The sequence below is a fragment of the Narcine bancroftii genome, chromosome 3, assembly GCF_036971445.1.
Source record: "Narcine bancroftii isolate sNarBan1 chromosome 3, sNarBan1.hap1, whole genome shotgun sequence".
Lineage (NCBI taxonomy): Eukaryota > Metazoa > Chordata > Chondrichthyes > Torpediniformes > Narcinidae > Narcine > Narcine bancroftii.
The window spans coordinates 67,937,517-67,959,236 of NC_091471.1; the positions used below are offsets into that span (position 1 = coordinate 67,937,517).

General features: G+C 40.8%; 1 protein-coding gene across 3 annotated transcripts in view; it reads left to right on the forward strand.

Moving 5' to 3' along the window:
• Positions 1-9,911, forward strand: part of pik3c3 (phosphatidylinositol 3-kinase, catalytic subunit type 3) — a 155,634-nt gene extending 145,723 nt beyond the window's left edge. For all 3 annotated transcript variants that reach the window (XM_069924228.1, XM_069924229.1, XM_069924230.1), the window contains 2 exons: positions 8,336-8,461; positions 9,459-9,911. In XM_069924228.1, coding sequence (XP_069780329.1) covers positions 8,336-8,461; positions 9,459-9,473 — 141 coding nt within the window. In that variant the 3' untranslated portion in view covers positions 9,474-9,911. The remainder of the gene's footprint in view (positions 1-8,335; positions 8,462-9,458) is intronic.
• The last annotated feature ends 11,809 nt before the right edge of the window (positions 9,912-21,720 follow it).

The following is a 21,720-nucleotide window of genomic DNA, read 5'->3' on the forward strand; positions in this document are numbered from 1 at the left end:
GGTCAATTTTTGTGCAAAGTTCATTCCTAATTTCGCTACAGTGGCAGAACCACTAAGGAAACTAACCAGGAAAGGTGTACCATTTCATTTTGGATCTGAGCAGAAGAAAGCGTTCACAGCGCTGAAGCAAAGCCTGACAGATGCAAAAACTCTTGGATATTACAATCCGGCGGCATCAACCAAAGTCATAGCGGATGCCAGCTCAGTTGGTTTAGGAGCCGTGTTGGTTCAGATGCATGATGGAGGACCAAGAATCATTGCCTATGCCAGCAGATCGTTATCAGATGTGGAAAGAAGATACTCTCAGACAGAGAAAGAAGCACTCGGACTTGTATGGGCCTGTGAGAGGTTCCATGCATATTTATACGGCATTGAATTTGAACTCATCACAGATCATAAGCCATTAGAGGTGATCTATGCACCTAGATCCAAACCATGTGCCAGAATAGAGAGATGGGTACTCAGACTACAACCCTACAAATATAAAGTAATCCACATTGCAGGGAAAGCAAACATTGCAGATCCGCTGTCCAGATTGGTGAAGGATGGTGGTCCACAATCCAAGTCAGAATTGGGAACAGAAACAGAGAGCTTTGTACGCTTCGTAGCTATTCAGGCGACACCGAAAGCTGTGACTACGAAGGAAGTCGAGAGAGAATCTGAACGTGATCCAGAACTCATGGAAGTAAGAGAATGCATACAGAGTGGACAATGGGACAAGTGTACTCACAAGGCTTACATTCCCATTAGAGACGAACTTTGTTGCATCGGACAGTGTGTATTGAGAGGTTGCAGATTGATGATACCGCAAAGATTGAGACCGAAGATCGTATCCTTAGCGCATGAAGGACACCTAGGTATTGTTGGTACCAAGCAAAACCTCAGGACCAAGGTATGGTGGCCAAGTTGTGATAAAGACGCAGAGAAATTTGTTAAAATTTGTCACGGATGTCAAATCACAAGTAGGAGTAATCCGCCAGAACCAATCCGGAGTACGCAACTTCCGACAGGTCCATGGATCGACGTAGCTGTTGATTTTCTTGGACCTTTACCGACGGGTGAATCAATTATGGTAGTGATAGATTACTACAGCAGATACTATGAGTACGTGGTGTTGAAGTCCACAACCACTGAAAAAACAATACAAGCGTTAGCAGAGATATTCGCTAGATATGGATTACCTGTTACATTATACTCTGACAATGGTCCACAATTCATTTCAGAGACATTTGCAGAATACATGAGGACCACAGGTATCCACCATCATAAAGTAACTCCGAAATGGCCGCAAGCCAACGGAGAAGTAGAGAGACAAAAATCAGTCCATTGAAAAACGATTGAGGATTGCACACGCAGAAGGACAAAATTGGCGAGAAGCATTGCTATCTTATGTGGCTGTCTATCGAGCAAAGCCTCTTGCAACCACTGGAAAAAGTCCTGCAGAAGCATTTTTTGGGAGAAAAATCCGCACAAAAATGCCAGAAATAAAGGAAATCCGAGACGACCAGGAGATGAGGGACCACGATGCTGAAAAGAAAGGTGCAGCAAAGCTGTACACAGATTCGAAACGTGGAGCCAAGTACTCAGACATCATGCCAGGAGATAATGTTCTAGTGAGGCATGAAACTGGTGGTAAGCTAGACACACCTTATTACCATCAACCCTATGCTGTCGTATCCAGAAGTGGCAGTATGGTGACAGTCAAGTCTCCGACTGGAGTCCTGTATAAGAGAAATGTATCAAGTGTAAAAAGGTACCAGTCCAGAGATACATTGAGCGAAGAGGTTGAAAGGACAATACGAGATGCTGAAACTGAGAGACCTGATGATGTTCCAGAGGCAGTTACCAGCACTCCTGATGAAGTGACTAGAGCGCCAGAAACACCCGAAGCCATGGCGAGCAGTATTGCCGACCCCGAGAGTGAACAACCGAGAAGCGACGACAATATCGCAGGCAGGCCGAAATGAAACCGGAAAGTGCCCAAACGATACGAAGACTTTGTGCCGTAGTTTTAATAAGAACTTTGGGACAGTATTTTAATCTTATATCATAAAGTGCATGTATGAGTGCTGTAGGAAGTAAATTTTATGTAGTTGAGTTATAGTATTACCATTAGTTACGATGTTTGTAGGTTTCCGAGGGATATTGGTAAGTGAAGGTAAAGTTTATTTCTGATTAAAGGAGGGATGTCATGATAATGAATATGTATGAGATGTACCGGAAGTCACGTGGTATGAGAGAGAGATAAGAACACAAGCAGGAGAACAAAGGAAACCGGAGAATAAAAAGACACTAAGAAGTTTACCTGATAAACTTGTGTTTAATGTTTTATTAACTTCACATTTCGGGCCACAAATGTGACAGAAGGCACGTCTGATCCTTACGCCATCTTGCCACGCCCCCCGGTTATATTTTTCTTTGATGAGAATTGTGACATGACTAAGACCCATTAGAGACTGAAGTGATAACCTGGATGTGATTTTGAAACTTGTTGGAGGTTCTAAATGGATATTGTTATCTGGATCATTATGGAGAAGGACTTTGCAAACTGGAAAGAATGGTGGAATACTGGAGGAAAAAATGCCTTTAAAAGGAGACATTGGATGTCTTTTGAGGCCTTGCAGGTGAATAAATCTTCAGGCTGATGAGTTGCATTACAGGCTATGGGAGGTAAGAGAAAAGATTACTAGGGTGCTGACAGAAGGTTCAAATTCTCTCACAAAAGAAGTGCCAGGTGGCTGGAGGACAGTGGATATAGTATTTTTATTCAAGAAGAACAATAGGGATAAACCAGAAAAGTAAGTCAAATATTAGGAGTAAGGAAATTATTGGAAGAAATTCTGAAGGATAAGATAAATGTACACTTCGAGAAGCTAGGCTTAATCAAGGATAGTCCTAATGACTTTAGGGAAGATACTGTCAAAGTGAATTGATTTTCTTTTGATGATCCAGATGAAGGTAGTGTACTTGATTTTGTCTGCAGACCTCCAGCCTTCTGTGGCCAGAGAAAATAGCAGCACTTTGTACACTGGCTCAAGTTGCCTGCTATTTTGTTGACAAAGACCACTCCAGCGCTTATGTTTAACACTTCAATTTGTGTGTTGATCAAGGGATCATTGAACTGGAATCAAATGAACATTTTAAGAATGAAATAAATATTTAAGACAATGTCACTGGAAACCAGTATTTGTTAAGTCCTATGCTGACGGTAATTGGCTGGGCAGATTTTTTTTAACTTTAATGGATAGTGTCATCAATACACTCCCTTATTTAGGTCAGTGGCAACCATACCATGCTGTTGTTTCAGACCTTGCCCAGTCCAGTGTTAATGACTTGGAGTGAGTCACACAGAGTCCAGATCTGTAGATGTAACAGGTGTTTATTGAGCTCAAGTAGATGTGAGGGGAATCTCTCTAAACTCCAGCACATAAAAAGTTATAAACACCTGAACTACAAAGATAACAACAAATGATTAAATACAACTTAATTTGTTACAATTGTACAGCCTCAATATTTTGGATACAGACAAATGGTTCCATAGAATGAAGCATTTAAAATTGGGACAACTCTGAATATTAACAGTTTTGTTGAAAGAAGGTAATCCATGTCAATATTCTTAAAAACTTTTCAGAACAAAACCCAAATACCCAAGACATCCTCTTTTTACCAACGTATTGTGAAGGATATCTAAAGTCCTCAAGTTTTGATTGACAGAACAAATATCCAAATGCTCCTCTACTTTGCATGGTTTGACAGATTTTTTCGGTTATGATGGTTCAATATTGTGACTCATTATTTCATGTAAAACATTTAATTAATGTTTTCACAAGCATCGTTGATTTTTTTTCCAATAAACGTTGATAATTCCTCTAAGGTGAATTCTTTGTAGCCTCCTTAATTCAATCAGAAAGCTTGCAGGGACTGTTACAGTGCTGTTAGGGGAGAGCAGGGCAGTGGGATCAGTGTGGGAACTGATACAGCACTCTAGGGGATGAGCGGGGCAGTGGGATCAGTGTGGGGACAGAGAACACTGTCGGGAGAGAACAGGGCAGAGAGATCAGTGTGGGGACAGAGAGCACTGTCGGGAGAGAGCAGGGCAGTGGGATCAGTGTTGAGAATATGAAGAGCTGATATAGTGCTGTTGGTATTATAAGGTATACTGTACCTGTATTCCACACTCCTGTTCGGCTCCGAATCATGGGTCCTCTACTGGCATCACCTACGGCTCCTAGAACGCTTCCACCAGCGTTGTCTCCGCTCCATCCTCAACATCCATTGGAGCGCTTTCATCCCTAACGTCGAAGTACTCGAGATGGCAGAGGTCGACAGCATCGAGTCCACGCTGCTGAAGATCCAGCTGCGCTGGGTGGGTCACGTCTCCAGAATGGAGGACCATCGCCTTCCCAAGATCGTGTTATATGGCGAGCTCTCCACTGGCCACCGTGACAGAGGTGCACCAAAGAAAAGGTACAAGGACTGCCTAAAGAAATCTCTTGGTGCCTGCCACATTGACCACCGCCAGTGGGCTGATATCGCCTCAAACCGTGCATCTTGGCGCCTCACAGTTTGGCGGGCAGCAACCTCCTTTGAAGAAGACCGCAGAGCCCACCTCACTGACAAAAGGCAAAGGAGGAAAAACCCAACACCCAACCCCAACCAACCAATTTTCCCCTGCAGCCGCTGCAACCGTGTCTGCCTGTCCCGCATCGGACTTGTCAGCCACAAACGAGCCTGCAGCTGACGTGGACTTTTACCCCCTCCATAAATCTTCGTCCGTGAAGCCAAGCCAAAGAAAGACTGTACCTGTATTCGGAATGTAACTCTATTGTAAGTACAGGAGTACTTGTAACTGGGCCCATGTTTGAGAGGAAAAAAATAACCTGTCTTGAACTTGATCTCATTCTGGAGGTTTCAGTGTAACCCAATTGGCTAGATTTGGCCAAGGCATATGAGAAAATGTTATGGTCATGTCATTTTCAAAACCATTTTTCTCAAATGATTTCCTGTTGTGGGCTGGTAGCCTGCTCCTCTCACAGACAACAGTCTTTATTCATGTTGCTCTCCTTACAATTTCAAACTGATTGCTGCTTGCAGGTTATGTTTGATAACTGTTTGAAGGATGGTTTTTGTATGTATGATTACTATAGCTTATACTTCTACTCTATTCCTCAACATCCAGCTGGCACTCATTGTCATGTGGAATGAACCAAATTAGCATCAACTACTTTGTCATTCAGTAGCTGGAAGGTGAACTCCAATTAAAATTTATCCATTATTGACCAATGATAGATTTCATTTCAAGTTAGAATAAAAAAGTGGTGTCTTTATGATTTACAAAAAGTAAAATGAAACCCATGTGGCTAGAAACCCTTGTGAAAGTGAAGGTGATTTTGGTGATATTCATAGAGGAAAGTTCTGATCAACCCACGACTATGTGGCAGCACAGATGTAAGAGGTAATCACTGTACCAGCTTTCATTAGTCTACCGCAGACATCTGGCATGTTAACAATTCAAGCATTGATTTTGACTAGCTAAATGAGAATGGAAAATCACTATTGCTAACAAGGTAATAAAATGCAAGACAGGAATTAAAATTTCAACATGTATTGTTTTAGTCGAGTATAATGGGATTGTAAGATTACCTTTTTTTGTAAGTAAAAAAAAGTTATGGTAGCATTGGTGAGTGGTCCTGAATATTGTAGAGTTATATTTTTTTAATATTGGGTGTTGATTGAATTATAGAATGAAACCTTTTTTTAAAAAAAAGTATATAACAATTACAGCACGGAAACAGACCAATTTGGCCCTTCTAGTCCGCACTGATCCAAACATACCCTCCTCTAATCCCACTTACCAGCACTCTACCCATATCCCTCCATCCATATACTTATTCAACTCTTTCTTAAATGACAAAATTGACCCTGCCTCCACCACCTTTCCCAGAAGCCCATTCCACACAGTAACCACTCTCTGAGTAAAGAAGTTCCCCCTCATGTTACTCCTAAACCTTTGCCCATCAACTCTTGTATCCATCTCTCCTACTCTCAATGGGAAAAGCCTTTCCACATCAAGTCTATCTATCCCTCTCATTATCTTAAACACCTCTATCAAATCCCCTCTCAGCCTTCTACATTCCAAGGAATAAAGACCTAATTTTCTCAATCTTTCCTTGTATTCCAGATGCTGAAACCCAGGCAACATTTTTGTAAATCTTCTCTGCACTCTCTCTATCTTGTTAATATCCTTCCTATAAATTGGTGACCAGAACTGCACACAGTACTCTAAATTTGGCCTCACCAATGCCTTGTACAGTTTCACCATTTACTTCTCAACTCCTATATTCTTTGCACTGACTATATAGGCAAGCATACTAAAGGCCTTCTTCATCAACCTATCCATGCGCTCCTACCTTCAGGGAACAATGCACCATTATTCCTAGATCTTTCTGCTCCACTGCATTCTTCAATGCCTTCCCATTTACTACATATGTCTTGCTTTGATTATTCTTTCCAAAATGAAGCACCTCACACTTATCAGCATTAAACTCCATCTGCCATCTTTCTGCCCACTCCTCTAAGCAGTTTAAATCCCTCTGCAATCTTTGAAAACCCTCTTCATCATCCACAATTCCCCCTATTTTAGTATCATCTGTATATTTAACTAATCCAATTTACCGCCCCATCCTCCAGATTATTAATATAAATGACAAACAGCAACGGTCCCAATACCGAACCCTGAGGTACACCACTTGTCACTGGCCTCCATCCTGACAAACAATTATCTACTACTACTCTCTGGCACCATCCTTCCAGCCACAGTTGAATCCATTTGACTATCTCCAAATTGATACCCAGGGACTTAGCCTTCCGAACTAACCTCCTGTGCGAAACCTTATCGAAGGCCTTACTGAAGTCCCAGGTTACCAACAAGCGAACCTGCTTCCAAAATGGCAGACATGCTGTGGATATTGCGGGAAATTGACCTGCATCCAACACATGTTGTTAATCTGATCTGATGGCATCACTGATGACATCAATCCCTGTCCATGTGACAAAAACAATGATGTATATAAGCCCAGCATGCAAGCCTGGTGGTGTCAGTCTTGCACTAGACTCCACAGTGTGTACATTGACTTCCCTGCATTTACATCATCTTGACAAGGTGTATAGCGATTCCACAACGTGTACACTGACATCTATAGTACCTCAGTATAGAATACTTCGCTACATGTTTATATTTATTCAGTGGCATGAATATTGACTTCCTATTTCTGGTAGCCCTTTCTTCCACCACCACCCTGCTTTCCCTTTTTTCTTTGGTTTTCTTCCTTTTTGTTCCCCCTTTCTCTTCCCCCCACCCACCCCTTTTTTTAAAAAATCCAGGTGTCTCCCTGGTGCTCGCTATTCCTGATCAAGGGTTTTCAACCAGGACGCTGCCTGTCTTGCTGAGTTCCTCCAGAACTTTGTTCGGTCTTTTGTATTAACCCCCTATCTTAGTGCTTCATTTTTGGGAAATTTGTCTGTGTTGTGATAAGAAAATGAAGTAATAGTTTTAAAATATGAGCACCATCTCATATTTCTAATCTCCAATTTGACGTATAAAATTATTGAAATCATTTTCTAATATTACAGAAGGACATTTTCTTGATATGTAGATTATACAACTTGATGCATCTCCTGTTAACTTTAAAGACACTACTGCACTCTTTAACTGAACTTTTTGTGGTGCCAACATGATATCTTAAGTTCAAACACAATTTATCACCCAACTTGGGCGTTATTTTGATAACAACGGAGCTCTCATGTACTGTATAGAGATATAGTTGCAAATGGCAAAAAGGTCTGTAGATATATGGACATCAATGAAAAGAAAAGGAGGAAGCATTTATGTTTGTCTATAGAACAGAAAGTAAAGCTGTTGGTGAAACTGGACAGTGGTATAAGTGTGAAATGTCTTACGGAAGAATATGCTGTTGGAACAACCATAATCTATGACCTGAAGGATAAACTGTTGAAGTTCTATTCTGAAAATGATGAACAAAAGTTGATGAAAGATAGAAAAACACTGCATAAAAATGAAGATCTGGATCTTGTATTGGAGTGAAAGCCTGCCGATTTTTTTTTGTTGCTGTTTAACCACTGATACAAGTATTTTGCTGCTGAGCTGCTTAAAGCCATTGTTCTGTTAACCAAAAAAAACAATAACCAAAAACCATCCCCTCCCAAGCTTTTCAGACATGGGGAAATGTACTGTATAAGGAAATAGCCAAGTTTGAAAGAAGCTGATACAAATTGCACATTTATCTCTATATTTTTGTTGCTATTCTACACATAGGTGCAGGACAAATTCCGCCTGGATCTTTCTGATGAAGAGGCAGTTCATTACATGCAGAGCTTAATAGATGAAAGTGTGGGTGCCCTATTTGCTGCAGTAGTGGAACAAATACATAAATTTGCTCAGGTGAGTTTCAAAATACTTTGTTTTAATCTGCACATGTGGAACCCTGTTATGAATATTGTCAGTAGAAATCATGTTGTAGTATTATTCAATTGAAACAACACACAGAATGTCTTTGTTCCATGTATTTTTAATTTTGAGATGCAGCTCAATTACAGGCCCTTCTGGTTCATGAGCCCACACTGAACCAAGTACACCACGTAACCAATTAACCTACTAATCCAATGCATCTTTTGGAATACAAGTGAAAACTAGAGCACCCAGAGGAAGCCCCCAGGGAAAACAAACAAACTCCTTACTGACAGTGTAGTTTGTATCAGGTGGCTTGCTTTTAGTTGACTGATTTGTCATTCAGCCCTTCATTGAGAGCTACTCTTGGAAAATATGAAGCTGTGACAAGTTAAGTCCTGAAATGAAAAGTGTTGAGATGAAGGACAGACACATAGACTATTTGTTTTAGAGAGGCTGGAACTCCCTCAATAACCCAGTTTTTTTTAACAAATAAATGTTTTTAAAAAAGTCCATCAATATTATATAAGCCTTTTGTCCTTACAAAGGACAGTAATTAATTATTTTGTTGTAGTTATAGATTTCCTATTGCAATATAATTTATATTGTATGTAAAATGTTGAGCAATTTAATTACAAGCACTTCTGTTGTCCTAGCTATCTAATTTCTTAAATTTCTTAAATCTCATTATTAACTGTCTTAGAACCTAGTAATGTGAAAAAAATGATGTACATCATTAATTGAAAGCATTAAGCAGTGATATTTTAGTGCCAATTTTCATAACCCAAATCTCATATTTGAGCACTATTTAAGATAGAAATTATCTCTGAAATTAATATTACCCCACCCCCAATATGGGGATAATATGAAGGTTAATTTAAAACATTTTCAGCTTTTCATTGGTTTGAGTACCATAGCTATAAGAAAAGAGATTACAATACAATGACTAGTGTGGATAACTCAACCCTCAATGTTGTTTTTCTCTTTTTAGTACTGGAGAAGATAGATTCTGTCGGCAAGGGAAAATCAAGACAACTCATCAGTTGCAAATGTTTATCTTGACTATATAAGAATAAATAAAAGCCCAATACATTTTGTAAAATTATTCAATCTTCACTGAAATTGCACAGCAAAAGATTTTGTTTGACTATGGTATACAGTATATTCATAGTGTTAATCATTCCAGTGGCCAATGCAGCATACTTTTGGAAAACTATTTTCTAATGATAGGTCTAAATGTATCTGAAACGAACAGAACAGTACATTGTACCAAATATGTAGCTTTGTGACTTTTGCCATTTAATTGGTGAAAATACCAAAAAAAAACACATTTTTGGCAGTCATGAATTATGTATATTGTAAATTACATCAACTATTGTTGCTGCCTCAAATGTACCTTTCAAATTTGCTACAAACTCTTTTACATAATAAATTATCAACTTCTGATGGAGTTTTCTTTTAAATGCATACATCCATGGTACAATCAAGCAAAAATGCATTTTGAGTTCCAAAGCCCTTTTTAAAATGAATTTAATAACTTCACAGATTCTAGATCTGTCTAGGTCAGTGAATAAAGGAAAATAATTTGATTTAGGCAGCTTTTTCACCATGCAGATTTTAACTCATGCCCATGACAGTTTGGAAAACCATTCTGGAAGTTGGTCTAATTATTTTTGCACGTCGCATAACAAAGAATTCCATGGAGATTACTACTAGGACACCCTATACCAAGCAACCCCACTGTCGCCAGGAGTGGGTGTTACAGGTTCTCGGGACTTGAGCCATCAATCAACTAATCCAGTCACGTTTGTGAGAAGGCTCACAAAACTTTCCTCGGGACCAGGGACACTGTAAATACTATAAATAGTTCTCTAATTGTAAATAAAAGGGTTCACTCTTTGAATTTGAGAAACCCTGGTTTCTGTAATTTCTCTCTGGTTCTAAAGATGTGGAAGCTTGTATTCCACAAAATGCATGCATAGCACAGACATTCAGCGCATTTACAGTATTTTGCCAATGAGGTGACAATGTCAGTCACAACAGAACACCTGCAAGCTGTCCTCAATCAACAGCAAAGAAACTTTAAAGAAATACAAGCGAGGCTAATTTACCAGTTGCCAGAGAAAATGTCCATTGAAACAGTTATATGGTTATAGTTATATGGGATTCCAGCCATTGTAGAAGGTGAAGTTAAATCAAATTCAACAGATGCTTTAATGAGATCTATCACTGAGTTCTTATTTGACCTAGAATTGAGCACATTTGAAACTTGGTTCAAAAAGTATGAAGACTTGATTGCAGTTGACTTTGCCAAATTTAATGATGAGTGGAAAATTAGGCTGTTGTTGCAGACGTTAGGCACTCGAGAATACAAGCGCTACACAGACTCTATTCTGCCAAAACTTCTCCGTGAGCTCAGCTTCAGGGAAACACTTAACATGTTGCCAGAGATATTTGGTTATCAATGCCTCAAAATGATTAAAAAAAGATAACGAAGACATCTTTGGTGGGAAAATATGAGCATATTTCCACAAAAATCAGAATCTGGACCGAGAGATTATGAAATGGAACAACAATCACCAGCTTAGATCCAAAGAAAGCACCTTTCATGATGGTCAATGTGTGTTTGTGCAAAAATACAGAGATAAGTCAGATGTATGGCAGCTGGGGAGAATTGTAAGAAAAACTGGAGATGTTCTCTTCCATGTACAAAATGGAGCAGACATGCCAACCAGTTGCAACCAACAGAATACAACCTCACTGAAACAACACCTGCGCAACTCAGCCTGGATGCCCTGTTGGACAAACTTGAACTTCAGAAACCATTGAACCACCAACCACACCCCATCACATGGAAATGAGCTATAGTCTCTACATCACTGGAACCTGTGATGAGTTCGGAGACCAGTGAAGCCCTTCCAAGCGGATCCCAGACTCTACTCCTACGAGTAACCAGCTCAAAGGGAGAGATGCTAGGACAACCCCACATTCGCTAGGAGTGGGTGTTACTGGTTCTCGGGACTTAAGCCGTCAATCAACGAATCCAGTCGTGTGTGAAAAGGCTCAGGAGGCTTCCCTCGGGGCCAAGGGCATTGTACCTACTATAAATAGTTCTCTAATTGTAAATAAAAGGGGTTTGTTCTTTGGATTTGGGAAACCCTAGAGTCTGTTTCTGGGTCTAACAAGGTGGAAGCTTGTATTCCACACAACCTGTACATAATGCAAACATTTGGCACAATTACAACAGACGCTATATACTTGACCCTGCTATTTTCAGGTTCTTTATCAATGATTGTTTCCACTATCAGGAGAAAAATTATCTTCAGTTGTATAGAAAGTGAAAGACGAAGCTGTGATTAGAGTAAAATCACAAGTGCTAGAGGAACTCAGTAGGTCTTGCAGCGTCCATTGAAGGTAAAGATAAATAACTGACATTTCCAGCCTGAGCCCTTCTTTAAGGTAATCCAATCCTTCAGCATTTGTGCTTTTACTATTCAGTTTTATTGTGCATTGAGCTTATTCAAATAATGAAATAACATGCCTGTATCCAGTAAAATCTGATCAGCAGCCCGGCTTGTGATAATATTACCAATTGCCAGTCATCCCACACAAGTGGCTGGCAATAACCATCTTCAATAAGAGGCTCCATTACCACCTGGACTTGATTTTCAATTGTATTCTTATCATTAACTCTCCCAGTAGTAGCTTCAGAAAGAATCGCCAATAACAGGCAACTCAAATGGATCAAATCAAGAAAAAAAAACGTCATCCTACAAAGATGGGTCAAATTTGCATTTATTCTGCAGTGTATCCTGTTGTATATGTGGCTCTACAAAGCTTCTCCATTTATGGTGCATGCTAGGAGAATTACTAAATTCTCTTCAAGGATCCAGCAGTGTTTTTTTTTTAAAAAGAAACAAGCTGCAGGGACTCTACGGGTCAGGCAGCATCCTTTGGAGAAACATGGACAGTTAACGTTTCAGGTCAGGATCTTTTAATAACATGATTTCCTCTGTCCACTTGAGTTGCCTCCACTTACCTGGAGGGTGCATTTACAGAAACGTAATGAAAGCTCATCATTATAAGCGACACAACTATTTTCCTTGCATCCATCTTATTTCCCCTGGGATTTGTTGCTTTCCTAAATTATGCTGTCAAGTGCTGCTGTAGCCTAAACATTAAAATATGCATATTGAACAACTGAATGTTACAGGACAGAAAAGCAGGCCATTCAACCCTTCTGGTCTTTTCCAACCAGTAAAGCTTGCTAGTCCCACTGACCTGCTGTCATTCCATAACCCTCCAGACCTATCCATGTATTTATCCAAATTATTTTTAAAATGCAAGATTGAATCTGCAATCGCATTAGATGGCAGCTGAGTCCACACTCCTACCATGTGAAAAATTTTCCTGAATGTTTCCCTTATAGCTCTCCACTTTTAGCCTAAAGCTATGATCTCTCATATTTAACTCCCCCAATCTAAGAGGAAACTTCCTACTCACATCTACTCTGTCTATACCCCTCATAATCTTATAAATCTCTATCAAGTCTCTCCTCATTCTTCTTTGTTCCAAGGAGTATAGTTCTAACCTGTTTAAGCTTTCCCCAAAACTCAACTCCTGAAGACCTGGCAACATCCTAGTAAATCTTCTCTACATTCTTTCAATCTAATTCATATCTTTTCTGCTGCTGGGCGACCAGAACAGCGCACAATATTCTAAGTGTGCCTCAGCAATGACTTGAATAACTTCAACGTTACATCCCAACTTCTCTACTCAATGTTTTGATTTGCTAAGATACCAAAAGCTTCCTTTACACCCCTGACCATGTGCAACACCACCTTCAGGGAACAATGTATATGCATTCCCAGTTCTCTGCTCCTTCACTCTCTTCAGAGGTCTACCATTTACTGTGTATGCCCTACCCAGATTCGTTCTTCCAAAGTGAAATACCTCACACTTATCTACATTAAATTCCATCAGCCATTTACTGGCCCAATTTCCCAGCTGGTCCAGATCCCTCTGCAAGTTTTGAAAATCTTCCTCACAGTCAATGACACCTCCTATCTTTGTGTCATCAGCAAACTTGCTGATCCAATTCACCACATTATCACCTAGGTCATATATATAGATAACAAACAATAATGGCCTCCACACAAATCCCTGAGGCACACCACTCAACACAGATCCCCAGTCTGAGAAGCAACCATCTACCACCACTCTTTGTTTTCTTCCACCAAACCAATTTCAAATCTTGTTTGCAACCTCTCTATGTATACTTAGTGTCCAAATATTCTTAAACAGCCTCTCATGGAACTTTGTCAAAGGCCTTACTAAAGTCCATATAGTCAACATCCATGGCCTTTCCTTCATCAACCTTCTTGGTAACTTCCTCAAAAAACTCTACAAGATTTGTTAAACACAACCCACCACACACAGATTCATGCTGACTGTCCTTAATCAGCTGATGACTGCTGCAGTATTTTATTTTGCATGATGCATCAATGTATCTCAGCATTTCCCAAGCTTCAATCTCACCACCCAGAAAGACAAGGGCCATGGTTAGCAAAGCAGTTAGTGCAACGCTGTTACAGCACCTGCTATCGGGACTGGGGTCCGAATCCCACACTGTAAGGAGGTTGTAAGTTCTCCCCATGTCTGTGTGGTTTTTCATCAATGGCTCTGGTTTCTCCCCCCCCCCCCCCCTCACCCCCCACTGTTTGAAATGTAAACATAGAAGATAGGAGCAGGAGTAGGTCATTCGACCCTTTGAGCCTGCTCCGCCATTCAACGAGATCATGGCTGATCTTAAAGTTCAGTACCCCGTCCCCGCCTTCTCTCCGTAACCTTTAATACCCTTATACTGAAGAAATAGATCTAATTTCCTCTTAAATATATTTAATGAACCTGCCTCTACTGCCCTCTGTGGCAATGAATTCCACAGATTCACCACCCTCTGGGTAAAGAAATTCCTCCTCATCTCGGTCCTAAATGGTTTGCCTATTATCCTCAAACCATGGCCCTGGGTTCTGGATTTTCCCATCATTGGAAACATCCCATCTGCATCCATTCTGTCCAGTCCTGCCAGAATTTTCTCTCATAGAGACATATCTCTATGAGAAAAAAAAGTACCACAACCAAAGACTGGGAGCAGTTCAAGATGCACCAAAGGAGGACAAAGGGATTAATCAAGAGAGCAAAAATAAATTACGAAAGTAAGCTTGCGGCAAATATAAAAACCAACTGCAAAAGATTTTATAAATATGTCAAGAGGAAAAGATTGGTGAAATCCAAAGGAGGTCCCTAGCAGTCGGAATCAGGGGAATATATAATGGGGAATAAGGAAACGGCAGACCAATTAAATTCTTACTTTAGTTCTGTTTTTACAAGAGAGGATACAAATAACCTCCCAAGGATGTTGGGAAACATAGAGACTAATGCAAGGGAGGAAATGAACGAAATCTGTATCTCTAAGGACATGGTCTTGGGGAAATTGATGGGATTGAAGGCAGATAAATCCCAAGGGCCTGATAATCTACATCCTAGGGTACTTAAGGAAGTGGCCATTCAGATAGCAGATGCTTTAAGAATTATTTTCCAGAGCTCGATAGACTCAGGATCAGTACCCATGGATTGGAGGGTAGGTAATGTTACCCCACTATTTAAAAAGGGGGGTAGAGAAAAAGTGGGGAATTATAGGCTGGTGAGCCTTACATCAGTAGTGGGCAAAATGATGGAATCCATTATTAAGGATGTAATAGCGGAGCATATGACTAGCAGAGAAGGGATCGGACGGAGACAACATGGATTTATAAAAGGTAAATCGTGCTTGACAAATCTATTGGAATTCTTTGAGATGGTGACAGGTAAAATAGATGGGAGAGAGCCAGTGGATGTGGTCCCACATAAACGACTGGCTTCCAAAATCAAGGCTCATGGGATTGGGGGACAAGTATTGATGTGAATTGAGAACTGGCTGGCAGGTAGAAGACAGAGAGTTGGGATAAATGGCTCGTTTTCTGAGTGGCAGGCACCAGTGGGATGCCACAGGGATCTGTACTGGGACCCCAGCTGTTCACAATTTACATTAATGGTCTGGATGAGGGAATTGGATGTAATATCTCCAAATTTAAAGATGACACTAAGCTAGGAGGGGTTGTGTGCACGGAAGAGGGGGTCAGGAAGCTCCAGTGTGATTTGGATAAATTGAGGGACTGGGCAGATACATGGCAAATGCACTACAATGTGGATAAATGTGAGGTTATCCACTTTGGTGATACAAACCAGAGGGCAGATTACTATTTGAATGGCAATAGATTAAGAGATGGGGAAGTGCAGAGAGACCTATGGGTACTTGTACACCAGTCTCTGAAAGCGAGCATGCAGGTACAGCAGGTGGTTAAAAAAGCAAATGGTATGTTGGCCTTCATACCAAGAGGGTTTGAGTATAGGAACAAGGATACCTTACTGCAGCTGTACAGGGCCTTGGTGACACCCCACCTGGAGAATTGTGTGCAGTTTTGGTCACCATCTTGCAATAGAGTGAGTGCAGAGGCGATTCACCAGGCTGATACCTGGAATGGCAGGAATGATTTATGAGGAAAGATTGCGGTTAATTGAGGGTAATTGGGTAGCACAGATCAGTACTGATCTGATGGGCCAATTGTTTGAGTCTGCTCTTGCCCCATTGAATTTATCCCCTTCTTTCTTGACTCTATCCTGATTTTCATTGTCCAGCCCCTTCCCTTCCACAACCAGAGTACTTTGCATGCCCTCCACTATTTTGACAACTTCCATTTCCCTGACCCCCCAATACATCATCTTCAACCTCCCCCATCCCCACCTCCACCTCCAACATCCCAGCAACAGAAAACTCTTAAAGCTCCTCATTTTTTTTCTGAAAGAAAGATCTAACCAGTTCCCTTCCAACAACACTCATCTGCCTGGCAGAACATATTCTTTTGTTTCCTCTAACTTTCTACAAATCAAAGGGATAGCCACAGTATTCCCTCTGTCTGTCTTTTTATTGGTTATCTGGAATAGTCCTTGTTCCAAATCTACACTGGCACCATTCCTCAATTCTTCTTTGGCTTGGCATCGCGGACGAAGATTTATGGAGGGGGTAAAAGTCCACGTCAGCTGCAGGCTCGTTTGTGGCTGACAAGTCCGATGCGGGACAGGCAGACACGGTTGCAGCGGCTGCAGGGGAAAATTGGTTGGTTGGGGTTGGGTGTTGGGTTTTTCCTCCTTTGCCTTTTGTTAGTGAGGTGGGCTCTGCGGTCTTCTTCAAAGGAGGTTGCTGCCCGCCAAACTGTGAGGCGCCAAGATGCACAGTTTGAGGCGATATCAGCCCACTGGCAGTGGTCAATGTGGCAGGCACCAAGAGATTTCTTTAGGCAGTCCTTGTACCTTTTCTTTGGTGCACCTCTGTCATGGTGGCCAGTGGAGAGCTCGCCATATAACACGATCTTGGGAAGGCGATGGTCCTCCATTCTGGAGACGTGACCCACCCAGCGCAGCTGGATCTTCAGCAGCGTGGACTCGATGCTGTCGACCTCTGCCATCTCGAGTACTTCGACGTTAGGGATGAAAGCGCTCCAATGGATGTTGAGGATGGAGCGGAGACAACGCTGGTGGAAGCGTTCTAGGAGCCGTAGGTGATGCCGGTAGAGGACCCATGATTCGGAGCCGAACAGGAGTGTGGGTATGACGACGGCTCTGTATACGCTTATCTTTGACTACACTCTGTGGAACTTTTCAACATCATTACCTTTGTTACTAACTTCCAAACTGCCCTCAAACTAACTTGGACCATTTTTAATACTACTTTTCCATTTCTGGATCTCTCTAACTCCATCCCAGGAGACAAACTATCCACTGATGTGAAACGAATCCACTGGCTTCCATGGCTACCTTGATTATACCTCCTGCCATCCAGTCTCTTGAAAGGATGCCAAACATTTTTCTCTGTGTCTGCAGCATCAGTTCTTGCTTTACACTCCAAAACATCTGAAATTTCTTACTTCAGGGAATGTGGCTTCACCTCTGCTGTGGTTGATGGATCCTTCACTTGCACCTCTTCTATTGCATGGTCCTGCTCTCACTTTACCTCAACCCAGATAGCACAGAGATGATTTCATTTACTCCACCATTCACTCTATGAGCCTTCATTCTTCATCATTTTCACCAGCTGAAAAAGAACCCCACCTCGTCACCTTTTACTGCCAAGAACACTCGCTGTGGCTGATAAACATGAAGGTCTGCAGATGCTGTGATTATAGTAAAAACACAAATGCTGGAGGAACTCAGTAGGTCATGCAGTGTTCATAGGAGGTAAAGATATAAAACTGACATTTTGGGCCTGAATCCTTCTTCAGGGGATGAGTAAAAATGGGGCAGGCACCTGAATTAAAAAGTAGGGCAGGAAGAATGGGCAGATTGAGAAGTACAGACCAAAGTTGCTAATTAGATATGGATGGGACACAGGAATGAGGAAAGGTGTGAATTGATTGAGTGGGGAGGGGTGGGATTTGGGGCTTGATGGAAAGGAGATGGGGAAAAGGGAAGAGTGAGAAGAAGTGAGATGGAGGGAAATAATGGGGTGGGTGGGGGAGGGGGGTACTAATGGAAACTGGAGAATTCAATATTACTGCTCTGCACCAAGAATAAAAGCATTTTTGCTTGGCACTTCAACTGCTCTAAACATTTAATTCCTTTGAAACATGCATACCATTTTTACAATGTCAGCCTTCTCTAACGTGTACAGCAGTAACTCACCAAGGTTTCTTCGAAAGCGCCTTCCAACCATGGAATGTTTGCCATCAAGAAAGGAAAGGGCAATATGCAGCATCCATAAAAAGTAAAGGCAATCAGTGGTTCAGGCCTCAGCCCTTCATTGGGAATAGGCACAGCAACCACATCCTATGCAAGGGTGCCACAATGCCACAGCTCGTAGAGCCACTGCCTGTCAGTACCAGGCACCTGGGTTCAATCCTAATATTTAGTGCTGTATGTGTGGAGTTGGTGAGTTCTCCCAGTGGACACACAATTTTCTTTTGGGTTCTCAGGCTTTCTTCCATGTCACAAAGATGTGAATGGAAGGGTAACTTGTAAATTGCCCCTCATAGGTGATTGATAGAATCTGGGGAGTTGATTGAATGTAGGGAGAATAGGATTAATGTAGCATTGCTATGAATGGCTGGTTGATGGTTTGTGCGTACTTAGTGGACCAAAGAGCCTGTTTCTGTGATGTATCTCTCCATGACTGCAAAGAAAACCCATCAAAAGATAGTTTAAAAAAAAGATAGTTTTATGCACAATATAGTGTCATGAACTGGAACTTGCTGCTTATAAAGATGGACAGAACAGACAGGATTTTTCAAAGGGAAATTGATGGGCACTGAATAGAAAAATCTAGAGGTTTGTGTAATGATTGAGGCCATAAGACAAGTAGAATTACTCTTTCAAGAGCTGCTATAGATTTGAAAAGCAGATTGTTCTCCTTATTGACTGTAGCAACTCTTTGTTTCTATGTTTTCCTTTATGCTGTTGTTTCTTATTTATCATTTGATCTTTCTCTTTGCCCTCTCCACCAAAAGTGCTGTGAATACCACTGGCAGACATACTGCAGTATGGTCAGCTTATCAAGGCCTTTAAAGGTGAAAGATGAATGTTCTTCTTGTCTCCTCTTAAACCAAATCTTAAAATAAAATTATTAACTATGAATGCCTTCTGTTCCATCATTGCTGTGCTGTTCAAGGAAAAGCAACCCCACCCAATTCCAACTTCTGCATTAAATCTTCATTATAAAAACATAAGATATAGGAGCAGGAGTTGACTGTATGATCCATCAAGATCACAGGTGATTTATCTGCAGACCTACCTCCATGTACCTGCCCTTCTCCATAATTCTTAATTTCCCCTTCTATCTAAAAATCTATCTTTCTGTGTCTTAACTATATTTAATGAGGCAGCCTTTACTGCTTCCTTAAGCAGATAATTCTACAGATTCATCACTTTCTGAGAGAATCCCTGCAGGACATGGTTCTTCAAGCACCATGTACCATTTTAAATATCATATATCTACTTTTACCATCCTTTCAGACAATGAGACCCAGATCCCTCCTGTGCTCAGAGTGAATTATTCTCTTCATTTCCTCTTTAATCTTTCTACCAATGACCTCAATCTATGCCCCAAATATTTGACACATCTTTTCAGAGAAATGGGTCCATTTCAGTTACTCTAGCTTGGACACTCATAATTTCAAATATCATCAACTAAATATTCCCTTGAACACTTTTTCATTAAAAAGATTGACAATCTTGTTCAAATTTTATTCATCACTTATAATATTTCAGTTTGTGAAATTGAATTGAATTTCTTATTGCAAAATGTGTAAAGATGCAGTGAAAAACTGTTTTGTGTGATATCCAAGCAAGTCAACCCATATATAATAGTAAAAGCACAAAAAATCTGGAGAACTCAGCAGGCTGCACAGAGTCCATAGGAGGTAAAGATATACAGGCTAAGAACTTCTTCAAGGTATGTGCAAAAAGTAGGGAGGTGCCTGAATAAAAAGGCTGGGGAAGAGGGAGGAAGTGGCATGGGGAGCAGCACAGACCAACAGTCAAAATGCTAGAAGTAAATACATCAGATAGTGCAATAATAAAATGATTATATTTGAGTAACACAGCATAAAACAAGTTAACTTGTTCATACCAACCAAATTGGCATTCTGGACAATTCCATATCCTTCCAAACCCTTCCATTTCATACACCTGTCCAAATGCCTTTTGTACCTACCTCTGACAGCTCATTTCAATATGGAATATCCTCTAATTGGAAACAAATTGACCTTCAAGTCCCTCCTGAATCACTCCCCACTCACCTTAAATCTATCCCCTCTAGTTCTAAAATCATCTACTCTGGGAAAATGACCATTAACTTTATTTATACTGATCTTTATTTTATAAGCCTTTATGAGGCCATCTCTTGGCCTCCTATGCTCCAAGTAACAAAAATACAGCCTATCTGACCTCTCATAATAACATGACCCCTGGTCCCTGCAGAGTGAATCTCCTCTGCATACCTTTCAACATATTGCTATCCATCCTTTGGCTAAGGGACCAAAACTGAACACAATGTTCAAGCACAGTCTAACCAGTGTCTCACATAAATGTAACATGATGTCCCTGCTCCTGTGCTCACTTTCATGATTGATGAAGGCAAACTTTCCAAGCAGCTTTTCACCACTCTGTCTGTCTATATCACAACTTTCATGGAATGATGTACATATGCTCCAACTCTCTTTTCTCTGAAGCACCATTCACCATGTAAGTCCTTCCCTGGTTTAACTTATCAAAGTGCAACACCTCACACTTTTCCAAGTTAAATTCCATTTCACATAAGTAGAGGATTTGCTGGGAGCACCCTCACAAAATGACTCCACGCTCTAAACCCATCTTGTCATAAAGCACTTCTGCATCTTCTCTTCTGGAGTGCTGAAGGTGTGCTCCAATTGAAGGTTCATATAGTTCTGGCATGACTTCTATGCTCTTACATTCCTGCTTCAACTCATAAAATAATGCACTTTACGCCTTATGATTTAAAAAAATGCAGGTAGCTACCAAGTCATATTCAGTTGAGTAGGGAATATCAAGTGGGCAAGTGAAATGAGATGATTTTAATATTGCCTGTATTTCCTCTTTTTTCTCAGTTATGAACCATTTGACCTAAAATATTGACTGTACATTTCCCTCCATGAATACCACTCGACCTGCTGAGACCCTTTAACATTTTGTATTTGCTCTAGATTTCAGTATTTGTAGTCTATGTGTCTCTAGTGAAATGAGTTGCTGTGAATGGTCCACAGAATGCATCCATTAATTTGTTTTTTTTTTAATATATCAGATAAGCACAGTAACCGGCTCTTCCGGCCCTTCCTGCCCAAATACACCCATTAGTACTCCTTGACACCACATTGAATAATGAAGTCAGACATCACAGGCAATGAACTCAAATAACTGATGTTAAATTATTTTCGAGTGAAATCACAGAAATTCTGGAGGAACTCAGTAGGCCTCACAGTGTACTGAGGAGATAAAGTTACATTCCTGACTTTTGAGGCCGGAGTCCTTCTTCAAGGAGAAGGGTTCAGGCCTGAGGTGGCAGTTATATATCTTTACCTCCTGAGTTTCTCCAGCATTTCTGTGTTTTTACTATAATCACAACATCTGCAGACTTTCTTTTTTTT